This window comes from Hylobates moloch, unplaced genomic scaffold (genome assembly GCF_009828535.3).
Source record: "Hylobates moloch isolate HMO894 unplaced genomic scaffold, HMol_V3 SCAFFOLD_9, whole genome shotgun sequence".
In the NCBI taxonomy this organism is placed as follows: domain Eukaryota; kingdom Metazoa; phylum Chordata; class Mammalia; order Primates; family Hylobatidae; genus Hylobates; species Hylobates moloch.
In genome coordinates, this window is record NW_026652284.1 from 38,939,373 (window position 1) to 38,965,019 (window position 25,647).

Sequence of the window (25,647 nt, forward strand, 5' to 3'; positions counted from 1 at the left end):
CAGAGTGGTTTTGGTATCGCCAGCTATGCCAAATCTATGAGGCCAAGACAATTATCCCTCACTCCCCGAAGGTTCATGTCTGCTACACAAACTGACAATAAACAGATTAACAGGAGAAAAAGCATACAAATTTATTAACACACAAGTCTCTACAGGAGTCCTGCAAATATGGGATTCAAAGAAAGGCCACTTGGTTGTGGCTAAACTATCTTCTTCACAGGGAAGAAGAAAATGAGGGGAATATAGGCAATTTTGAAGGGTAGTGAACAATTCTGAGTGAATGAATGAGCTTAAAGACCATACAATGGCCTGGGACAAAGTTTCTCCAAGCTCTGGGAGAGATGGCAAGAAGGTAAGGGAGTGATCTTTCAAACACAGCACTTGCTATTATCTAAAGATTTGCATATTATCTTCATCAACACTACTTTTTTTTTGTCAAAAAGTAGTTGTGACTATAGAATTATATTTCCTTGCAGTTTTTCTCAGCTTTATTTAGGTATAATTGCCAGGTAAAAATTGTATATATTTAAGGTGTACAATGTGGTGTTTTGATATACACACACAGTTTAAAAATGCTTATCAAGCTAATTAACATAGCCATCACCTCACATATTTATTTTTTTGTGGTGAGAACATTTAAAACCTATTCTGTTAGTGATTGTCAAGTATAAATGTAGTACTATTGACAGTAGTCATGATGCTGTGCATTAGATCTCTAGAACTTATTCATTCTGCATAACTAAAATTGTGTACCCTTTGATCAACATCCTCTTTTCTTCCCTAACCCCAGCCCTGTGAAACACCATTCTCCTCTCTGCTTCTATGAATTCCACTTTTTTAGACTCCACATATGAGTGAGGTCCTGTAGTATTTGTCTTTCTATGTCTGGCTCATTTTACTTAGCATAAAGTCCTAGATGTTCATTCATGTTTTCAAAAATGACAGAATTTTCTTCTTTTTTAAGGCTGAATAGTATTCAACATTGGCCTCATACATTCATCCCTTAATGAACACTTAGGTCAAACCCATGTTGTCACTATTGTAAATAATGCTGCAATGAACATGGGAGTGCAGATGTCTCTTTATATACTGATTTCAGTTTTTTTAGGATATACCCAGAAGTAAAATTGTTGAGTTATATGGTAATTTCTAGTTTTTCTGTGGTGCCTCCATACTGTTTTCCATAATATGTGTACAAATTTACACACTTACCAACAGTGTACAAGGGTTCACTTCTCTCTACATCCTCACCAACACTTGTTATATTTTGTCTTTTTGATAACCCTTCTAACAGGTGTGTGTTGATACTTCATTGTGACTTCACTTTGCATTTTCCTGCTGATTAGTGATGTTCAGCATTTTTCATATACCTGTTGGCCATTTATCTATTTTCTTTGGACAAATGTCTATTCCGTTCCTTGGTCTATTTTTTAATATGGTTATTTATTTTCTTACTATTGGGTTATTTGGGTCGCTTATATATCTTGGATATTAAAAACTTATGAGACATATGGTTTGCAAATATTTTCTCCTCTTCTAGGAGAGTATTCTTGCTAAACTGACAGCAGGATTTTTGCTAAGACCGGGTTATGCAGACCTGGCTAGAACAGGGGCAAGGTTGAGGCCTACTCAAGAAAAAGACTCAGAGAAGCCTGGATAAAGTTTGGTCAAGGAGAGGGTGTTTGTCAATTCCATCCTCTAAATATTTAACTGGACTCAACAAATCCCTGCTGAAAAGTAAATGCCCACCAAAAAAAGTCATTTATTTCTGTCATTTATACCTGGTTACTAATTAATCTCAGGGAAAAAAAAAATCTCTTAACAGGCAGAGGTAATTTAGAAATTTAGAAGCACAATCTTTGGAAAAGGGTGGGTGGGGATACTCTAAGGCCCTGAGGGTAGAGATGGAAGCAAGTCTTCTCTCCTTTTTCCATTTTCCTTCTGCTCCTGTAATCACGACTGCAAGTTCCCCTGGGCTGCCAGAGTTGGCAGGCATTAGGAAGGCCCTGGTAGAATTATTTTTGTTTTGGGAGGATGCTTGTTTTGTTTTGCTTACTAAATATAGATTCCTTCACATAGTAAGGAATCATAATGGGTACAATAAAAGCTAAACAAGTAAATGTTCCTCATAAATGATACTGATTTCAGTCAGTTTTAATGACTTATTGACTTAATATTGGTAAAGATTTCGAACATTGTACAATTAATTTCTACTATCAATATGTATGTAAAAATTTAAGGTTAGAATTCAGCTAAATCTTATAAGTTGTATAAACAGGGCTCTTCCATCCCCATCTGAAGACCTAATCTGTCCTCTGTTTCTTCAGCAGAGAAGCTCAGGCCAGAGAAGAAATGGAAATGCACCAGCCCTCAGCTCCACTTACAGTGAGCAGCAAGATCAAAAGTTTATCCTCAAGAAGTGTCAGCCACTTCTATCTGCAAAAGTCCAAGCCTGGGTGGAAAGGAACTATAAATACTTCTGAAGCCCTCCCACAAATTGTTGGAGAATGCAGGGGAAAATCAAGGTGATTCTAACCACTCTGAATTCCTTTCCTGGGTGTAGACAATGGTTTGATGTCTCCTTGCTCTTGCACCCTCTGTGTTTTGTTCAGGACATAGCTCACTTTCTTTCTGTTAAACACATAACAAAGCTCCAGAGAGAAGTCACACCAGCCATTCTCTCTCCTGACAATAAATTAAAGGCATGAAGGTTTGACTTTCTCTAATTGATTTAGGTCCCTCACTTGACTCATGACATTTCATATTCTCAGTGAGTTATTTCATTCATGATAAATGATTTGAGTGCCTGAAAAAGAGCCACCCCAGTAGGATGGACTAGATAGCTCAGGAGGCTGAGGAAATAAAAGTGCTTTTCTCTGTTTCAAATCCAATTTGATTAATGGAGACAAAAGGCTGTTATTTAAAAGCTGCTCACCAGGATGGAAGGAGTGCATCTCCCCCATATCCATCAGTTTTTGCAAAGTTTTTCCTTTGGTACAATCCACTTCAGCATCCTTTATCAGCATTATCTTCTTGAGCATGCCTTTCCAGCTGGTCCTAAATCATGCCAGCCCCAGGAGTAGCTAGCAAAAGTAGGAAGAGAAGTTTAAGGTAGATGAGGTAGCTTAAGGTAGAAAAGAAGGCCCCTCCAGAAGAACATGCCTTCAACAAGCATTTACTTAGCATCTCCTAAACATGTGGTTCTGCCCAACAATGTCAGTTGTAAGCACAGCCAAGGAACATAAAGAAATCCATTTTCAGCCATTGCATGGCTCATTCCTGTAATCAATCCCAGCACTTTGGGAGGCTGAGGCAGGAGAATCACTTGAGCCCAGGAGCTTGAGACCAGCCTGGGCAATAAAGTGAAAGCCCCATCTCTACCAGAAAAAAATGTTTGTAATTATAGCATGGTGGCTCATGCCTGTAGTCCCAGGTATAATTAGCAGAGCATAGTGGTGCATGCCTGTAGTCCCAGCTACTCTGGAGGCTGAAGTGGGAGGATCACTTGTGCCCAGGAGGTTGAGGCAGCAGTGAACCACTGTACTGAAGCCTGGGCAATATAGCAAGACCCTGTCTTTAAAAAAATTAAAAATTTAAAAGACCTACATTTTAAAAAGAAAAGAGATTTATTTTATTACTATATATCATGTCCACATGCTATTGCAAAATTTTTTTATTATTCTTACCATTATCATTTAGTCTTTCAGAATCCATTTCAAGTGAGATCTTTCTTTAGTCTCCTTTCTTTTCTACTCTTGGCCCCACTCTCACTCCTAGTCTCATTTTGCTGCTGTCCCTTCTGGTTAGGCCTGTGAGAGCTGCTTTATCCTAGTAACCTAGACCACCTGAGCCCCTTCATTATGCACTGCTCTATCTTCTGCTGGGACCACTTGCAAGACAATCAAAGCTACCAATTTCACTACCAATGATCACTTGGCATTCTTTTGGCTGTGATTTTTATTTTGCCTTTCTTTAAATTGAGGTTTAATTTGTACACACTGAGTGCTCAGATCTTAAATGTACTGTCCAATCAGTCTTAACACATACACATCAAATGGTGAGCACTTCCATTGCCCTGGAGAGTGTCTCCACCCCTTCCCAGTCTATTCCTCCAGAAATAGCCACTGATCTGATTTTCATCACCATGGAACATAGTTTTGCCCCATTTAGAATCTTATATGAGTAGAATCACACATTATGTAGTTTAGGGATGGGGGATCTGGCTCCTTTCACTCAGCATAATGTTTTTGAGATTCATCTATATTCTTGCCTACATCAATAGTTTGTTCCTTTTTATTTCTGGGTAATATTCCATCACCTGAATAGATGATAGTTTATCCATTCCATTGATAGGCATGCAGGATGTCTCCAGTTTGGGGCTACTGTGTGTAATAAGACTGCTATAAACATCCTTCACATGTTGTTTTCATTCTTTTTGGATAAATACATAGGTCATAGGCTGGATGTATGTTTAACTTTTTTAAATTGCTAAACATGGTATACCATTTTACACTATCACTGGCAATGTATGGAAGTTCTGATTGGCTCATATTCTTTCTCATTTTAGCCATTGTAGTGGGTGTGTAGTTGCATCTCATTATGGTTTTAATTTGCATTTCTTAAATGATATTATTTGCTTTTTCATGTGTTTACTGCCATTTGTATATCATTTTTTGAGAAGTGTTTGGGTCCATTACCCATTTTTTATTTTGTTGTCTTTTTTATTATTGAGTTGTAGGAGATCTTTATATACTAGATAAAAGCCATTTGTCATATATATGTATTGTGAATTATTTTTCCCAGTCTGTGAATTGACTATCAATTTCTTGACGCTTTTTATTAATGGACAGAGATTTTTAATTGTGATAGCCTAAACAATTAATGTTTGTTCTTTTTAATAATTTATGGGTTTGGATTCTCTCTAGGAAATTTGTACAGATATATAGGGTTAGCTTCAAAGTTATGAAGCTAACCCTATATTTTATTCCAGTAGCTTTATCATTTTAGCTTTTTTATTTAGGTCTGTGATTCATCTTTCAGTTGATTCTTGTGTATGGCTAGATAAGTCAAACATCTTGATTTTTCTACATGAATATTCAGTTATCTCAGCACAATTGGTTGAAGAGATTTTCCTTTCCCTGTTAAATTATTTTAGTGCGTCTGTTAAAAATCATTTAATTGCCTACGTGTGGACTTAGTCTTACTTTTGTGTTTTATGCAAAAAAAGAGCCTACTCTTAGCAGGGGTCAGAATCCAGAGTTCAGCCTAGGGAGGTAACTGACACAAGCTAGAATGTCTTTATACCTGAGGTCTGATTTCTATACCAGTTTTTCAGGCTCTCATAGGTTTAGGAAAACCTAAGGAAATACATTCAAAAGAGTTTTTGGCATTGATGAAGTGTGAAGTCAAAATTCATTGTTTTCCTTCTGCAATCAAAAAAGAATTGCCCAAGGTGCTTCATAGATCTCTGCAACGTGGGACCCCCTTGATTATAAATGCAGAGTCATTGACTCCCATCTCTAGAAAATTGCTTGGAAACTTCATCAGTGCTACAGCACTGGACAGATATATTGAGAGTTTTTTATGCTGCCCTAAATCAAAATTAAGGAGTAAGTGGCCTGACCAATTTTTATTTTCCTATTTCCCCTTCATAAACTCTACAGTGATTTTTATCACAGGTAAGTTGACATTTTGGGAATAATATTTTTTAAAACCCATGGGAGATATACCTTTTTGAAGGTTTGTTTAAAGATTTTCCTTCCAATTACTATTGTTATTTATCAAAATCATAATGTAGCAATCTTTTAAATATATATTGAGTGCTTGGTAATAGAAAAGAAACTCAAAAAGAAACAAAACAAAACACACAGACACACATCCTCTGTAAATTGTATTGACTTTTGAGAATTTTCTTGTATAGGAAAGTTCAGACTTTCCCTATGAAAATTTAAGTCTTAGTCTATTGAAATAAACTGACAAAAGACAGACTAATAGAAAAAAAAAGGTATACAAATTTATTAACATGCACATGGACACAGGAGCCATATCTGAAGTATGAGTCTCACAGGAGGGACCAGATGGTTGAGGTTTTTATATTATCCTGAGGTTACAGAATGAATAGGGGCTTAGAGCTTCTCAGGGGAGGTGGAGACACAGGTGATGGGAGAGTGAGGGTAGGAAAGCCAGCAAAGGCTTTTTCTTTCTTTTTTTTTTTTTTTTTTTTGAGACGGAATCTGTAGCCCAGGCTGGAGTGCAATGGTGCCATTTTGACTCACTGCAACCTCCACCTTCCAGGTTCAAGCAATTCTCCTGCCTCAGCCTACTGAGTAGCTAGGATTACAAGCACCCACCACCACGCCCAGCTAATTTTTGTATTTTTAGTAGAGACGGAGTTTCACCATTTTGGTCAGGCTGGTCTCGAACTCCTGAACCTCAGGTGATCCACCTACCTCAGCCTCCCAAAATGCTGAGATTACAGGCGTGAGCCATTATGGGCCAGGCCCACAACAGGCTACCTTGTTTACAGATGACATCCCTCAGGGAGGAGCTCTCAGAAAGAACAGGTGAGTGCCTGGGGTAACAGATTTTCTGTGGGACCTTTAAGGTGTCAGGCTTTTAGTCTCCTTTTCTTGTGAGTTCATCTTTCCTAGATCTGGATAAGGGAAGCCTCAGAGAAAACCTGGCTATTTATTTTACCCATGTGGATTTTCTCTACAGATGCAAATCTCCCCCACAAAAGAAAATTTTTTCATAGCTATTCTTGTGGTTTGCCACCCATCTAAATAGGCTTATCAAAATATGCCAAAGATGTATAATTTGGGGGTAAGTACTGTGGTTTCCTTCACTCAAAAGTCTTATTCTGAAATTTAAAAAAAAATTGATCCTACTGGCATGAAATAAGTTAAGGTTTAGAGAACATTTGAATAATCACCATTAAAAAGCTAATCAGAGCTTTATTCCAAAGCATAAGAGGATTTCAGTGATTGAAGCACAGATTCCTGGTGTTACCTTCATAAGGAGATATTGTAGTACTAATTAATAGTTGCCATCCTTTTGGCAGACTCAGGATAGAGGAAGGCAATGTAGGCAAGCAGGGGCATTTTCTTGTGGGTTGTTTGTCAAACAGTGCAGAGAATCCTGCAGTGGGGAAACAGTCCTTGTAGATACTTGCAAGCAATCAAGACAATGTAGAGGTGCTATGCGTATCTCTTAGGAGAGAGATCCTGGAGGGTTTTCCAAATATATGACACCTAACACACTCACAACCCACAATACGCACTTAGCCTTCATGTACTTAACATGCAGTTTGTTCGAAATTTTGTATTTCCTGTTTCTGACAACATCTGTGTGGGCCTGCTCAGCCCAAAGCTCCAGAGCCTGAGACTCTCCTTCACCTTCTAGGCACCTGTGAAACCACGCACACACGCACACACAAACACACACACAAACACACGCACACATGCACACACACCTACTCACATGGGCCTGCTGAGCCCTTTTAATGGATGTGAGAATAATTAGCATCAGCTGGCCTGGACAGCTCATGCTTTCTCTGTTTTTCACATTCTTTTTCTTCCCTCCACAGCTGAATTTACAAGGAAATGATCAATAACAATAGCTAAGATTTGTTGAACATTGACTCTATGCTATGAATAACGAACTTCACACTTAAGTTATTTACAGTTCTCAAGGAGATAGATCTCCTCAAATTATCACAGCCATCCTCTAAGGAAGGTTTTATTATTATCTTACAGATAAAGAAACTGAGGCTCAGTGTCCACATTCAATAACTTGCCCATGGCTACAGAGCTAATTAACCCCGAACTTGAACAAAGGATTGTCAGACTTCACTGTTGGCTCCTAACTAAGATGCATTCTCAAGTCCATGGCAAACTCTTTGATGTTGCTTTCGGTTTTGTTGATTTTGTTTTCTTTTTTGTTATATCGAACCATACGTTAAAACAGAACATTTTGTCTCCCCACTCCCTATCAAAAAATGGTATACTGCCTTCATAAGCTTGGTAGCTACCATTTATGTCATGATTGTTTCTGATTTTTGAATTGAAATGTTTTGCAGAGAAAAGATGTTACCTCCACTGCATTTGATTCTGTAGCTGAATAGAGCCACTTTCATTCAGAGCAGACAAAAATCAATGTCTGCCTGCCTAAAACATAAAATGACGTGCTCCACCAGGAAAAAGCAAACAAACAAACAAACAAAAACAAAAAAAGCTTCTTGGGTTTCATGTTAATAGTGTGAACAGTGGAGGATAGCAAAACGAAAGCAAGACCAAACTACAGAAAAGAAGCAACAAAAGCAGGAACAGGGCTGAGCCTCTTGTAATTGCCGCCTTGGGTTTCCTTTTGTCGTTCTCTTCTTTGTGGGGAAGAAGAAAGTGGTGTCTGATTTATAGGATTTTTTGTCCACCTCCCAGATATTCACTCTTAAAAACCTAGGGATGTAGCTAAAAATGGATTCTGAAGGACTTGGAAAGGACAAGTTATTTTTTCCACATCTAAACCTCATCCAATTGTATTGGTGCAATTTTGCTTGAAAATGCCCCCAGGACACCAGTTTCAGGCTGGCCAGGTGGCCTAAGTTCATCCCTTCCTCCAATATCCCTGAGACTACCTGAGACCCAGGACAAGCACTGGAACCATCATTTTGCAGGGACAGATGGCAGCGAACACTGTAAGCAGGGCAGAGAGTTTCTAGGCAACCCCCATCTCCTTTCCCAGCCCTGAGACCACAAGGCACCTTCCCTTGGGCTGACTCAGAGCCCTGAATGTGGGCTGTGCTGGGTCCCAGTCTCTCAGCTCCCCGACTGTGGCGCAAACCTGCTCTCCTGCTTTCCTTTATTCTTATTATTGGAGGATTTTGTTTTCCTGCTTACCTTGCCAGCTGCCAAAAACAAAACAAAGCAGCACTTCTTATTTTCTTCACACCCTTGACCCTGGAGAAATCCCTTGCCCACAGCCACCATCTGGGAGAGCCATTTCTTTCTTCTAACCTGTAAACATTTTCACAAAGCATCCAAAGGCAAGCATTTGGCACACCATCGTGACTGCTTTCCTGCGAACATTGAGATTTCAAATTTTAATTGCAGCTTCTTGATTAGGCATCAAAAGTCCATATTTGAGCATTTGAACTGGCAATTCTAAAATGCAAATCTTTCCATTTCAAGTTCTTATTTATGATGATTCAAATACTGAATTCATTATTACTCATTTTGAAAATTTGCTTGTGCTCTGCATAGAGAAAATAATTTGGTGGTTACTACTATTTATCCCTGGTCTTCTTTTTTTCTTTTTTATTTTTTTGAGACAAGGTCTCGCTCTGTTACCCAGGCTGGAGTGCAGCCCACCTCAGCCTCTCGAGTGGCTGGGACTACAGGTGTGTGCCACCATGCCCGGCTAATTTTTTGTGTGTATTTTGTAGAGACCGACTTTCACCATGTTGCCCAGGGCTGGTTGCAAATTCCTGATCTCAGGTTATCAGCCCACCTCAGCTTCTGAAAGTGCTGGGATTACAGATGTGAGGCACTGTACCTGGCCTATTCCTAATCTACCACTCAACATTTTCAGATACGTATAGTGTTATGCATGTGACTCTCCAAAATTCGTATGTTGAACCTCTAATCCCCAATGTGATGGTATTTGGAGGCAGGCAGCACCTTTAGGAGATGCTGGGGATTGAATGTTTATATCCCCTCCAAAATTTAGTTAAAATGTAACACCCAATGCAACAGTACTGAGAAGTGGGTCCTTTGAGGGGTGCTACGCCCTGAGAGCCCCACCCTCATGGATAGGATCTGTGCCTTATGGAAGGACTGAAGGGACCTAGCTAAATGCTTTTGCCCTTCAGCCTACCACCATGTGAAGACACAACATTGACCCTTTCTGCCTTGTAAGGATGTGGTGATAAGGCGCCATCTTGGAAGAAGAAAGCAGCTTCCTCCAGACAAATGAACCTGCCGGGGACTTGATCTTGGACTTTCCAGCCTCCAGAACTGTGAGAAATAAATTTCTATTATTTATGAATTCCCCATGCAGTGGTATTTTGTTATAGTAGTACAAACGGGCTGAGAAAGGAGGTAGTTAGCTTCAGATGAGGGCCTGAGGGTGGGGCCCTCATGATGGGATCTGTGCTTTTACAAGAAGAGATACAAAAGCGATCTTGTGCTCTCCCTCTGCCATGTGAAGACATAGCAAGAAAGCAGTCATCTGCAAACCAGGAAGTGAGCCCTCATTGCACCCCAAATCTGCTGGCACCTTTATCTTGGCATCCTGGGCTCCAGAATTGTGAGAAATAAATGTTTGTTGTTTAAGCCACCCAGCCTATGGTAATTTGTTGTAGCAGCCTGAGCTAAGACATATAGATAGATAATCTTAACCCACACCAGCCAATAGAAGAAGAAGAAATAGAAAAGAAAGTTGGGGGCGGGGGGCAAAATATCCTCCTCCATGGCATGCCCAGCAGGCGGAGAGAAGAGCAGAGGTTGGGATGTTTATCTGACGTCTGCCTTCCTCTAAAGCTCTCCAACTCATTACTTCAACTTTCATAAACTAGGACCCTAAAGACCTCAGATCAGAAATTCAGCAAGGAAGGGGACTTATAATTGACTGGATCACCCCTAGCAAGGGAAAAAGACATGAATTAGAAACTACTGCTTTCAGGAAATATTTGTGAGCCACTTGTTAGATGCCAGGCACTGTGCAAGGCCCTGGGTGAACCAGCAGGGGCCCTCTTGAACTCTGCACATCCAAAGTTGGACTCATCACTTCTCCCCTGCCTCCGTGAAAGGCATGCCCGGGGCCCGGGTGCTCCCATCCCTCACTGCCTCCTACTGTCCCCTGCTTTGATATCCTGTCTTTCACAAAAACACACAGCTCTCCTTAGGGCCCTATTCTCACTTTAAGAAGTCTTTGTGGGTACTAGAAACAGAAATAAGGCTGATCCAGACTCCATAAAACTGCCTCTTTCTAGGCATGGGGTCTTGAAAGAGTAATTTAACCCCACTAAGCCTTAGTGTTCTCATGACTAAAATGGGGAGAATATATACTTCATAGGGTTATTGTGAATATTAACAAGATAATGTAATTAAGAACAGAGCGCAAGGGCCTATAAATAAATATTTCAATATTCAGTAAATACTAGTTTAACCATTTGGACCCTTTTCCATTTTGTTTATTGCAATATCTTCTGAACAGCCCCCTTGACTTCAGTACCTACCTTTCAAATTCCACCAAGCTGCTCAACTATTATCTCAGAAGCCTGGTTCTCACCTCTCTTCCCCTCTCATTGCCTTTCTGTTGCCTATATATAGATACAAGAGTTTGTGCCTATCTCACCACTGGTATCTCATGCATTCATTGAAATTCGTTTTCTTGCAAGTGACAAATCTAAACTGCTCAAACATTGTCTGGGGGTGGACTGGCTCCCACAACTGGCTTATCCAGGCCCCCAGAATGTCCCTGGCTCTCTCTGGCTCCATTTGAGGTTGTGCTTTGGTTTGTGGCCAACTCACCTGCTGCAAGTAGCTTTTTGCTTGTGGCCAGGAACAATGACTTTCAGGGGTCTAGATGCTCATCCTCCGAGCATAGCAACCTCTGTGAAAAGCAGACTCATCACTTGCAATGTCTACATATCAAGTCCATGAACCAGCCCAGATGGGGCCAGTTCGAGCCACAGCTTCAAGTGAAACCACAGAAAAGAGGGAGTGGCCATGATGTACCAAAGGGTGGACGCTACCTAGGCAAGCAACACACACGCACACACCAGCTGGGATTCCTTGGCACAGCTACTGCTGTCTCACCCCTGAAGCACTAGAGGAAGCTCTGCTGGACTGCAGATCTGCATTGCGGGCTGGGGGACCAAGCTCCCAACATGGTCTGGATGGGAGGGGAGGAGGGCCGGGGTTGGAATCAAAGCCAGGCTTCCCAAACACCCCCGACACCCATAGAAACTGGATGTGGGGGTGAGGCGTGGAGAATGAGACAAAGGCCAGTCTCCCCCAGCATCTGGTCTCAGGAGACTAAGCTTAGAGGAATGTGGAAAGGAATAGATAAGTCACCAAAAGCTGCCCAAGCGCCTGGTCAACCGTGGGAAGTCCTAAGCGCCATGCCCCTGGCTCTCTGTGTAGCTTTCCTTTGGCAAGCTCAGTGCCTTCCCCTGCTGGACCAGAAGTGAGGCATTCCTGGGCTTGGAGAAGAGCAAAACTGGAATGTGGGAAACTAAGTCATGTCTTTCAAGGGTTCCCATCCCACTGACAAAGGATTTCCTGGCCTGCACCAGGTCGAGTCCATGCCCTTGCAGGAGAGTCACACACACACACACACACACACACACACACACACGTTTCTCAAAGGAGAAAACTGAAACAAAAAGTTAAAATTGACTTTCCCAAAGCTACTCAGAAGTGGGATTTTCAGCCTTGTGATAGTCACAGATTCTGAGCACAGTCACATTCTCACCTCTTCCCCTCACCCGCAGCTATGTGCTTCCTTAAGAGGCAGAATCCGCATGGCTTACGCTGATATGGCTTGGTTGATGTTATAGAATGCTGAATTCCTAAAAAGGATGGCACATTTTAAGTATAAAATATATTTTTAGCTTAATCTCAAGGTCAGAATAAATTGTAGGGGTCATTGAATCTATTTCTTCTTCTAGTTTTGGGCTACAATATTCTCTTTGAACATATCCAGTTAGAGGGACTGTCTCCACAAAAAGCTGGCTCAAACGCCAGATGCAATTATTAGAACATCCCACCTCATGTTAAGTTCAAATGAGTCCCCCACAACTCTATTTACTTTTCTGCATTGGAATTCACTGATACTCTCTTTTTTTCTTTTTTCTTTTTTTTTTTTTTTTTTTTTTGATTTTTTTTTTTTTTTTTTTTTGAGATAGAGTCTCGTTCTGTTGCCCAGGCTGGAGTACAGTTTCGTGATCTTGGCCCACTGCAACCTCCACCTTCCGGGTTCAAGTGATTCCCCTGCCTCAGCCTCCCAAGTAGCTGGGATTACAGACAGGCACCACGACGCCTGGTTAATTTTTATATTTTTAGTAGAGACGGGGTTCTGCCATGTTGGCCAGGCTGGTCTCAAACTCCTGACCTCAGGTGATCCACCCGCCTCAGCCTCCCAAAGTGCTGGGATTACAGGCATGAGCCATTGCACCTGGCTGATTCTATCTCTTTCTTTGTTTCCTTCCTTTCTTCTTCCTCTCTTCCCTTTCTTTCAACTATTTTTTTAGTAAGTAACTACTGTGTGCAATGTATTGGCTTGGGCACCTGGGATACAGCATTGAACAAGAAAGACAAGGCCCTTGCTTCATGGAAATTATATTTTAGTGGATTTTTTTTAATAAGAAAACAACCAAACAAAAATTTCAACTTATGCTAAGTGTTTACAGCAGAAATTAAATGACAGTGTGCCTGGGAGGGGCTGCTTTCTATGGGGGCCATAAATGGGTCCTCTGAGCCTCTGAGAAAGTGAGATTTGAGCTGCAATTGGAATGTTCCTGGAATCACACAACATATTTCCAGTCCTCTTTCCGCAAGTGACTCTTGCTACGTTGGAACCCAGATATCATGACACACGTACACATGTGTGGGCACACACACTTCAGACTTCTTTTCTTTTGGTTGAACATCTATATTCCTCAGTCATTTCACTCATATACACCTGTTTAGCAATGTCTCTCTAAAAATGCACTGTTCAAAGTGGGATAGAGCAGTCTAGATTTGGTCTGGCTGTCACAGGAGAGATGGGCCCATCAGAGAGCTCCCTTGCTCTGGACACCATACTGGCATCAACTGTGCTTCTAAATCTCAAATTCCAAAGCTGCAAAAGCCTGGAGAAACCTGTATCTTGTTAGCTCTCCATTATTAATCTCTCAGCCAACTAAAAATGGCATCTGTCCATCACATGCTACCGCGAAACCTCATCACGAGTAGGCTCTCACTGTGTCAGTGAGAGTGGGGAGGGGCAGGCAAGGGTAGGAGCCTGGCGTCGACTTTTTTCTATTGAGGCCATCTGGCCACCTGTTTAATATTGTTCTTTTGTACTGTGGATGTTGTCATTTAGGATTTTAACTGTCCTTCCATATGTCACCACAGATTTGATAAGCATGCCACCCACCTCCACATCTGTGTTGTGATAAAAGCGTCTCCCAGGCTGGGACAGAGAAAGAATATGAGTATTCAAGCAGTTACTGATCCAGCTAACAATATTATGAGCCAGTCCACATAAGTGAGAAATATGCAAGACATGTTGCTGAAATTCAAGTATACCATATACATTCATTCAGGACCCAAAGAATAAAAAAGGTTGTCAGTGTGACAGGACATCCTGAAGAACCAATGCTGAATCTGAGAGATCACTGCTCCTGACCTGGAATACTCAAAAACTCCTGTTTAAAGCTATGTTCTAAATATGTGTTCTAAAATATTGCGTAAACTATATATGACTCACCAGTTAAGAATACACAGTTTTGATTTTTCTAATTTGAAAATTCTGTCTTTACTATAAGGCCCCTGGATCATGCTCCAAGACCCCTCAGGGGTTCCCGACAGTGTCATAGAAGTTGAATATATAAGTTTTTTTTCTCACTTTGCTATGATAAAACCCATTTTGGCCAGAGACTTAAAAATGTATAAACCATAACAGACTTGCTTTTATAAGCATTGATCTAATGTTGAGTCCCTTTTATGGTAGTCAGTCCTACCATTTCTAATAAAATTCTTATCCCTGAGACATATTTAAATGGAAAACAGGAATTAATCAAGTTCCATTTGTTTTTGCTATTTCCTCTGTTACTTTTGTTTTTCATACTTTTTATTTGAGGATATGGAGACAGTTCCAGAGGGTAAAACAGAAAGTGACAGAAAAGAAACCCACACAAGAATTAAATAGAGTTACACCTATCTATTTAGGAGATTTTGAAAACTGAATTTCTAAATGCATAGGTGCCCAGTATAACTACTATGCCCAGAGATGTCTTTATGGCTCAGATGACATTCTCTTTTACACCTGGGTTTTTTCAGTTACTATGTATTCCCCTAGTTGATCTGAACTAGTTCCACAGTTGCAGTATCCACCTCTCCTAACTTCCGAGAAATAGAACTGCCATCAAAACAAGTGAAAAATCTCTCAGATGTTCTGTTTCATTGAGTGAGGCTTCAAGCTGAGGTCTGGATATTTAAAGCCCTTGCTCATGACTAGGTCTTTCCCCAAGCCAGCTTGAGGTTTGCACTGGAAACACGTGATTCCCTTCCTCCCTCAGGCTGAAGGATCAGCAAGGTCTTTCAATGTCTGGTCTGTTCACCTGCTCTGAAAAGCTCTCCATCTTGTAAAGGGAACACCCCCAGTAAAAGGAGGTCCTATTGCAGCTGCTCTTTGGCAAGGGTTGCTATTGCCCTGACCTGCTCAATTTGGCCACCAGGAGAGTCACCTCACATGCAGGTTGAGCATACATACCTAATTCAGATATGTCACCTAAACAATACCTAAAGGGTGTCTTTAACTAAAGACTTTATGAAGACCCCACCATCATGTCGATGATAAGAATTCACATCACACCATGCCATTACATAAATACTGTATACAAGTCACAGTGTGAACATTTATTTACATGTGTATGGATGCAGACAGACAGAGCAAACTACAGATAAAGTTAAGTGAGGCAGCTGGTGAAGCTCAGCCAGCATGGCTGGGGGCACCCCCAATCCAATGATGCTCCTCACCATTTGTCCTGTTCTTCCTTGTTGATTCTGTGCCATATATTATTAGGCCAAGAACTAATATCTTATCTGCTGAAATGTGATCCATCAGGAAGTTTTTCTAATGTGAATATTATTTTATTTCACCATGCTACTTGGTTCCCTAAATGCCACTCACAAATCTGTGGTGCCACTGTCGGGAATGTGAGTCCTCTCTGATGAGAGGGCATTGCAGGATGCCTTCCATGGGCCTGGGCACAGATTTCATGGAGAGCACCCCCATTTCCAGGGGGATCCTCCCTCATTACTCAGAGTCCTTTCTTGGGGATTGTGTCCTGCCCTTCCACTATCAATAGGAACCCCTTCCTCCTTTCTTATGGCAGCTAGAACCCCTTTTAATCCTTACTAAATAGGAGTTAAACTTGGAATATCAGGTTCATAGGTTTATGCTAAGATACTTATTTCCTTGACGTAGAGTGACATACTTCCCTCTTTTAAAAAAAGTGTATTTCACATGCGAATTCAGCTAATAACAAGCCGAAGTCCTGTGCATTTAATTTTTTTTTCCTATGAAGCCACATGCTGCAAGAAAAGTAAGATTTTGGAACTGATGTTGATGGTGATGACAGCCTCCAGGTACAAATAACCAAACAGGGCACTGCTGCCACTCACCGTGAGAAACAAAGAAGGACGCATTTTCGGACTGCACAGCAATGCGATAGGTCTGAGAAACATGCTGGGGTAGAAGGAAACTGGTCTTAAATCTGAAGCCTTCCAGTAACCCATGGAAGAAATTTCCTCTGATTACTTAATCTTTCTGTGCCTCCGTTTCCTCACCCAGAAGTGAGAATTTGTAACACTTACATGACAGAATTATGATGAGATCAAATGCATGGAGAAGAGGCATGCTAGTGGCCACCTTGGATATTGTGAGTGCCCCACAAAGAGACGACATCATAACTGCCCATATCCACTGACCACAATTGTTTCCAGCAGCCTTGGGTGCCTGTGTGACTTGTCCGAGGGGAGGGATTGGTAACTGAAAAGCCTGGAGACACTGCATAAATGTCTTCTTTTGAGAACAAAAGCCAAAACTGACAAATCGGATCTAATAAACTAAAAAGCTTCTGCACAGCAGACACTGGAGACACTGAGACAGCAGGAGGGGGAAGGGCAGGCAAGATGCCCCCAAGGACCTGGCCTGGCTCCTCCTCCTCTTATTTCATCTTCAAAGCTATCAGCTTAAACCTAATTTTGAAGTGTAACCAGTACAACAGGTCTTTGTACTTACCATATTTAAGAGTCACCTGTTATTCTTTCAGAAAACCAATCACACTCCAACCCCAACGTTTTTATTTCAGTGGATGTGTTGACGATTGTTGTGATATCATGGTTCTTGTCTTTTTACTTTAAAAAAAATTTAAGAAGTGTGTGCTCATATCCTTCGCCCACTTTTTCATGGGGTTGTTTGTTTTTTCTTGTAAATTTGTTTAAGCTCCTTGTAGATTCTGGATATCAGCCCTTTGTCAGATGGATACATTGGAAAAATTTTCTCCCATTCTGTAGGTTACCTTTTCACGCTGATAATAGTTTCTTTTGCTGTGCAGAAGCTTTTTAGTTTATTAAATCCCATTTGTCAATTTTGGCTTTTGTTCTCAAAAGAAGACATTTATGCAGCCAACAAACATATGGAAAAAAGCTCACTGGCCGGGTGTGGTGGCTTACACCTGTAATCCCGGCACTTTGGGAGGCCAAGGTGAATGGATCACCTGAGGTCAGGAGCTCAAGACCAGCCTGACCAACATGATGAAACCTGTTGTCTCTACTAACCTGTCTCTACTAAGACACCTGTCTCTACTAAACCCTGTCTCTACTAAAAATACCAAAAATTAGCTGGGTGTGGCAGTGGGCACCTGTAATCCCAGCTACTGGGGAGGCTGGGACAGAAGAATCACCTGAACCCAGGAAGCGGAGGTTGCAGTGAGCTGAGATTGCGCCATTGCACTCCAGCCTGGGCAACAAGAGCAAGACTCCGTCTCAAAAAAAAAAAAAAAAAATTGCTAATCATTACTGGTCATTAGAGAAATGCAAATCAAAACCACAATGAGATATCATCTCACTCCAGTTAGAACAGCGATCGTTAAAATTCAGGAAACAACAGATGCTGAAGAGGATGTGGAGATATAGGAATGCTTTTACACTGTTGCTGTGAGTGTAAATTAGTTCAACCATTGTGGAAGACAGTGTGGCAATTCCTCAAGGATCTAGAACCAGAAATATCATTTGACCCAGAAATCCCGTTACTGGGTATATACCCAAAGGATTATAAATCATTCTACTATAAAGACACATGCACACATATGTTTATTGCAGTGCTATTCACAATAGCAAAGACCTGGAACCAACCCAAATGCCCATCAATGATAAACTGGATAAAGAAAATGTGGCACATATACACCATGGAATACTATACAGCCATGATAAAGGATGAGTTAATGTCCTTTGCAGGGACATGGATGAAGCTGGAAACCATCATTCTCAGCAAACTAACATAAGAACAGAAAACCAAACATCGCATATTCTCACTCATAAAGTGGGAGTCGAACAATGAGAACAAATGGACACAGGGAGGATAACATCACACACCGGGGCCTGTCGGGGGCTGGAGGTCTAGGAGGGGGATAGCATTAGGAGAAATACCTAAGGTAGGTGATGGGTTGATGGGTGCAGCAAACCACCATGGGATGTGTATACCTGTGTAACAAACCTGCACGTTCTGCACATGTATCTCAGAACTTAAAGTATATATATGTATATATATATATATATATATATATATATAAAACAAAGCAAAGTTGAGAATGGATATTATCAGTAGCTGAAGAGAAAACAATTTAACTCATCTAGTTTAGGTAATTCAAACAAGAATGCTATTAATTTGCTTCCTTCAATAGGATGTTTCATCTCTCCGTCTTAATGTGCTTGGGTGGTTAATCCCATGTTTCTTATTTTAATATAAGAATATTATGTGTATATATAATATATACATATTATATATATGAATTTAAGTATGAGAATATTATGTATATATAATATATATATATTACATAATATATTCATATTATATACATATGAATTTAAATAAGGGACACAGAGCAAAGAAGATCCAGCATAGCGTAATTTATTGTAAAATGAAAATAATATTTTCAAAATTAGGTGCAGAATAGACAGTGCACTCTGAGAGAGAGAATTCAGGGCAGGCTGCTCGTAAAGGGATGTGACAGCAAAGACTGGCACTAGGGAGACTCTCTTTATGGGAGTCCTACATGATTATTCATAAGGGGGTGGGAATAGGTGTTTACTACTAGTAAGCATGTTCTGGGTGGTTCTCTGAGTGCACACACGCAGTAGCTGTACATGCTTGCTCATATGTCACAAGTCTTATTAGCATCTTAAATCTCCACCCAGGAGTGTGTTTTTTACCATTAGAATGAGCAGTTTGAGGACAGGTAAAATCAAAGTGCGCATGCTTTCTACAGGGGAAATTCCCTGCTGAAGATAGCCTTGCTTGAATGAGCTGGACCACAGTGCGAATCCTGGGCTTATTGTGTTGACTGTATGGTCACCACAGTTGCTGCACCACAAGGACGGGGTTACTTCCTTCACTCTGCCTATCTGGCCTCAAGTGTATTCTTAAAAGTATATTTTATCCAAAATTAAGATTATGGTTTCTGATTTGTCCTGGTGAGTGTGGTAGGTTGTTTTCCCTTGTTTGTTTCTGTTTTAGGATTTCAATCTAATTTGAATCTAATTCGAATCTAAAGATTATGATCACTTACAAAGCAAAGTTGAGAATGGATATTATCAATAGCTTAAGAGAAAACAATTTAACTCATCTAGTTTAGGTAATTCAAACAAGAATGCTATAGTTTGCTTCCTTCAATAGGATGTTTCATCTCTCCATCTTAATTTGCTTGGGTGGTTAATCATATATTTCTCATTTTAGGAGCAAGTATGTCCATTCACAAGTGTAGAAGAGGTTTGAAAGCTGGGTTCATTTGCTCTATGAAAATATCACCAGATCAGAACAACCAGAAAGGAGCAATCCCTCCTGGCATTACAGAAGGTGTGTATCTGTTTCCCCCTCTTCCCCTCTAATCTGAGCTTTAATCTCATAAATTAAAGTTGACAAGACAAGCATGAGAAGCCTGTTTTGCTCAAGCTTCAGTGGCTCCCCAGAAGGCCAGGATTCAATGTAAGAGGCAGAAAGCTACAAAAAAGAAAGGTGACATATTTGCCAAGCAGTCTGGCAGCCTCAACTTGATATGCTTTATCTGTGATGGCAAGAGGCGGGCATTGTTTCTTCCTTTCCCTTTTTTCCTAGTCATGCTTCTCAATCAGCCAGTGAGACTCAAGTGAGGCCCACTTACTCATGGCAAAGCCAAAGTCCCTGTTGTATTAGTCCATTTTCACACTGCTATAAAGAACTACCTAGACTGGGTAATTTACAAAGGAAAGAAGTTTAATTGACTCACAGTTCCACGTGGCTGGGGAGGCCTCAGGAAATTTTCAATCATGGTGGAAGGCAAAGGGGAAGCAGGGCACATCTTACATGGCAGTAAGAAAGAGACAGAGAGGGGATGTGCCACACTTTAAACCATTAGAGCTCATGAGAACTCACTCACTATCACGAGAACAGCATCGGGGAAACCACCCCCATGATCCAATCACCTCCCACCAAGTCGCTCCCTCACATGTGGGATTACAATTTGACATGAGATTTGGGTGCAGACACAGAGCTAAACCATATCACTGGCTATTGTGAGAGTTACAAAGAGGGTCTGCACAAGTTTATAATGCAGAGGTGAGGCCTGTGCACAAGAAAAACTGTGCTGTATAAGAAACTTCTGAGAAAAACAGCAATGCCTAGCCAGAAGAAAAAATTAAGGGAAGATGGACACCTACAAATCTGGAGTATTTCAGAAAACAGAATCAGGGCCAATAGAGCCCTGCTCAAAATAAAAGCAGACTCTCTAAGGCCATCATATGGTAGACGGGGCGGACTCTGGAACTATGTCACCAGCAGAGACTGGGCAACCACCTGTCCTGTGCTGGGGAGTGGAGGCAACTATCAGATATATCAAAAATTATCAAATGAAATGTGGAATCAGATGAGCAAAATCTTGTCCAATCCTGATATTCTGTACAAAAGTTAATTAAAATAAGTGAATAAGCGAAGTATTATTTGTGACTTGGGCTTCACAAAAGAGCCTTGTGAGAGTAAGTGGTACTCAACTCATATAATACCTATTTTTATGTATTCATCTCCAGGAAAAGTGTAGCAGGGATGGAGAGAAAGAGAGAGAGAATTAATGTTCATTGTTGGCCTATAGGCCCATATGTAAAATGTATATACATAAGCCAATATATTGGTCAATGGGGCCAGTATTCAACTTATAGATAAATATAGAAATAAATACGTGTGTGTATGCACATAACATACACACACACAAGACACACGTATATTCCATTTGCCAAATGCTGTAACTTTTCTTAAGTGAGTTTGTATACAACTGAGGTTATAAGGTAGGCTCCATTTGTCTCAATGTTTATTTTTTTCTTTTTTTTTTTTTTTTTGAGATGGAGTCTTGCTCTGTCGCCCAGGCTGGAGTGCAGTGGCGCCATCTCGGCTCACTGCAAGCTCTGCTCCCAGGTTCACGCCATTCTCCTGCCTCAGCCTCCCGAGTAGCTGGGATTACAGATGCCCGCCAACACGCCCGGCTAATTTTTTGTATTTTTAGTAGAGACGGGGTTTCGCCATGTTAGCCCCGGATGGTCTCGATCTCCTGACCTCGTGATCCGCCCGCCTCGGCCTCCCAAAGTGCTGGGATTACAGGCTTGAGCCACCGCGCCCGGCCTCAATGTTTATTTTATGGCTTTTTGACCACGCAAAGTGGGAGAAGGACAAGAAAGAAAAGAAAAAGGAGGAGGAGAAGCAGGAAGAGGATGAGAAAAGGGAAGTTAATATGGAGGACCTAGAGGGCTGCAGGCATTTTATACACATTATTTTACTTTATATGTATTTGCATTCAAGGTGAGTGAGCCATTATTACACCCATTTAGATGAGTTCAGATGAGCGCAGATAAGTGAAATAATAAAATTAGTAAAAGGCAGAGCTGTGTTTCAGACCCAGTTCCATCTGATCACAACTCTCTGCTCTTTCCTCACCACTCCCTTAGTAACAAGGAGAGAGGTGCCTGACTCAGTTAAGGTCCCACCACTGTAATATGTCACCACTGACACATGTTTAAACAACAGGAATTTTTTTCAAGAAATTTTAATTAAAAAAAAAATTACGGTGGCTCACGCCTGTAATCCCAGTACTTTGGGAGATCGAGGCGGGTGGATCACGAGGTCAGGAGATGGAGACCATCCTGGCTAACACAGTGAAACCCCATCTCTACTAAAAATACAAAAAAAAAAAAATTTAGCCAGGCATTGTGGCGGGCGCCTTAGTCCCAGCTAGCTGCTCGGGAGGCTGAGGCAGGAGAATGGCATGAACCTGGGAGGCGGAGCTTGCAGTGAGCTGAGATCACGCCACTGCACTCCAGCCTGGGCGACACAGCGAAACTCCATCTCAAAAAGATAAAAACAAATAAAAAATAAAATAAAATAATAAAAAAATTAAAGTACATATTCCTAAATATGCTTTGGGTTCTCCAACTAGTTACAAGCATTTCCTTTGCCGGTGCCAGGTAAGAATTTGACTCAACCAGCCAAGTGTATCACTTCTAATACGATGGAAGAAATGCTTCACTCCACTCCAAATCCCTTAGCGGAGGTTAATTCACGGTCTTCATGATCATCAAATGAGACGGCTTTCATTTACACCAAGACCATGAGTGCGGGTGAAATTGGGGCTTTGAGGGTAACCATCCAGAGGAAACAATCAATACTATCTGTAAAGAAATAAAGCACGCTGGGGAACAGCAAAGATTCCGCTTTTGTAGCATCAAGGAACCTTCGCCCAAGGATAAAATCATTATTTAATGGGTCTGAAGGAAGGGGACCTCACAGTGACGGCCTCCTGCTAACCCAGCCCTCCCAGCTCGCTTGCTGCTCTTTCTGGTCTCCATGGAACGCGCCCTTCTAGAAGGACCTAACTTGGGCAGCTTGGGGTCCGTGGCGGAGACGCACCTCGGCTGCTTCCTGCAAGAGCTCCGCTGAGGGCCAGCTCAGACTGGAACGTGGCTCAGCCTCCACAGTGTGGAAGCAGGAAATGGAGACAAAGACTCCCTCCCTTCTGGCCAAATAGAGAGGATCCAGGACCAGGTGTAGCCTCGTGCTGCGCCCTGGAATCTGTGACAGCAGGAGAGGGAGCCGGCAAGGAGAATGGCTGGGCCGCAGAGGGTCAACTGAGACCGTGAAGGACAAAGAAAACTCCAAACATCCCCCTAGCCCTCCTGATAAACAGAACCGACGCGGAAGCAGACCCCGGCCACGGAGGGGAAGCGCGATCCTGGCAGCCCTCTTTCGCGCCCTCCGCGTGCCTCCCCCTGAGGCAGGGCTGTCGCCTTCCACCTGGCCCTAGCAGGCTGGAAATACGCCTGCGCCCTCCCTTCTGCATGGGCCCCGGGTCCTTAGCCCCCCGCCCCCGGCCTCCGCTCGGTCCCCTGACGCCCCTCCCGCTGCTGGCGGCGCCACCACTTTTTGCCCTGGGGAGGTCCCCGGCTCCTGCGCACAGACAAAGCCATCTTAAAGCGCGGAGAAGGTGACATCGGCAGATAAGACGCTAATTTGACAACTCATTTTCATTCTGCGGAACAGAATTGTTTCATTTTTCACTCCTATCATCTGCTCATTTTCGGCAGCCCATACTCGGCAGAAAGGGTTCCCGGGGGAGTCGCTTGAAAGGTTGGAGCCGCCACGGAGCTGGGGTCCTGCGGTTCCGCTGTCCCCTCGGCGCCTCGCGGGCGCTCTCTCGTTCGTGTCTCAATGCTGCCCTCTGCTGGCCGCCGGCGCCACCGGCGGCGCCAGGCGATGAGCCCCTCACTGTCCGCGTGCGTTTTGGGGAGGGCAGAGCGCTCGGGCAGAGGCAGAGGTCGAGGGCGGCGTAGGAGAAACTCGCCTCCTTTGAGGGCATCGTGGAGAGCCAAGGATGTTCAGCTATCTTCCCACAGTGCGGCTGCTTCTAGCAGTTCTCAAGGCTTCAGTGCAACAAGAGCAAGGAGAAGCCGTTGTCGCGGACCACTTTCCTCTCCTGCAAGAGATCTGGTGTGAAACAGATGTGTGTGAGACAGAGATATTATATTTACAACCGGGAAAGATCCAGCCAACACCTGGTAGTACAAAGGCCAGACCTGGGGTGAATGCAAGATTTCCAGCTTCAGGGTCCAAGGACAAACTACCCTTTCCCCATGAGATGTGACACCCAGCTCCTATGGGGCACTCCCAGGGATAACTCAGCCCTTCCTGGGAGCCTGCTGCTCTCCCCCTTCTCTGGCTCAGTCCATGACACAATTCTTCAGACCACTGCCAGCGCTGAACTCCTGGGGACCCACTGGAGCCCTGTCCCCCCACCCTCACCCCATGTTCATTCATTCCTGCTTCTGATCAGCCTCCCTGCCCCCCCCCGTCTCCCCTTCCCAAGCCCATCCTCCCCTCCGTGCTAGAGGGAGCTATATTAAATGACTCAATTACAGTGAAACGCTTAAAACAGTGCCTTGCACGTGGTAAGCACTCAAGACATTTTAGCTAGAAATTTAGTTAAGTCTGATCAGCTACTCCCTGTCCCTGCCCAATGGACACTTACAGGGGCTGCCCATTCATTGGATAAAATTAGCAGGCCACAGCCTAATTCAGCCTCATCTTCAAACATTCTATCAAACTGTACAGAGGAACAATGCAATTTTCTGGGGTTCTCAGGAACACACCCTGTGTGTCTTATCTCTGTTGTTGGTAATACTAGCTCCTTAGTTAACAGGCCGTCTCCTGACCTCTTCACCTATTTAATTATCTTTTGAGACTTGAACCTTCCTGAAAGCATCCTGCCTTCCTGACGGGCACACTCTACCCATCTTGTGGACTTAGGCCTCCTCTTCTGCATTCCCCAAATACTCTATTCTTCATTATAACTTTCTGAGTCTGTCTACTCTCCAGGTCTGAGTTTCTTGACTTGCAGGACTGTCTCATTCATCTTTCCTTCCCCTGTAACCAGTACAGTACCTGGCTCCTGTATGTCAGGCCCTCCACCCGTTCACTGCACGAATGAATGAATGGAGGCAGGAGAGAACGCATCCATGAGAGGAGATCCCAGAAGCACCTATCAGCCCCAAGGTGCACCTTCTCCATACACCTGCCTGCGGGAGAGTCCTGTGGCTTAATCAGCTCCTTTGCAGACTGGAAAGGGCAAAGCAGTGAGCACCTGGGAGGCCTTGCCCTGTCAAGTTCACCAGGAGCATCGATTTCTTTAATTAGATGGTAATGGCAACATCAAGCCTGGCTATGTTGGAAAGGGGAGGTTATTATTGGAGGAGGAAAGGGAAGAGTAATTCTGAAGACTTGAGGACATAGCAGAGAAACAGTCTGGCAAGAGTGTAAGACTTGAGGCTCAGGAGGGCAACATGAAGACACTCGGCACTTGAGGACAGGAGACTGGGCAAGCGTAATAGATGGCTTAGAGGAGAGGAAAATCAACTGAGTATGTGTTATGTATCAAGTGCTTCTTACATCCCTTCTACACCTCATGACAACTGAAGAAGACAAGTGTTATCCCCATTTTCTAAATGGAAAAACAGGTGCTCAGATGGACTTTTTTCCATATCTAAGGTCACACAGCTACCAAGTGATAGCACCAAGATTCAAACTCAGGCTCTATGACTTCCAAGCCCATGTTTTCTCCCTCCATGAATGTTTACTCCGCTGTGA

At 42.5% G+C, this 25,647-nt stretch overlaps 1 protein-coding gene across 1 annotated transcript in view; it reads right to left on the minus strand.

The window, feature by feature from the left end:
* LOC116813256 (nucleophosmin-like) overlaps window positions 1–23,863 on the minus strand; it is a 54,818-nt gene extending 30,955 nt beyond the window's left edge. The window contains exons 1-2 of the mRNA XM_032759696.2: window positions 23,599–23,863; window positions 22,918–23,135 (exon numbers count right to left, since the gene is read on the minus strand). Of these exons, the coding sequence (XP_032615587.2) occupies window positions 22,918–23,135; window positions 23,599–23,863 (483 nt within the window). The remainder of the gene's footprint in view (window positions 1–22,917; window positions 23,136–23,598) is intronic.
* Between the last annotated feature and the right edge of the window lie 1,784 nt (window positions 23,864–25,647).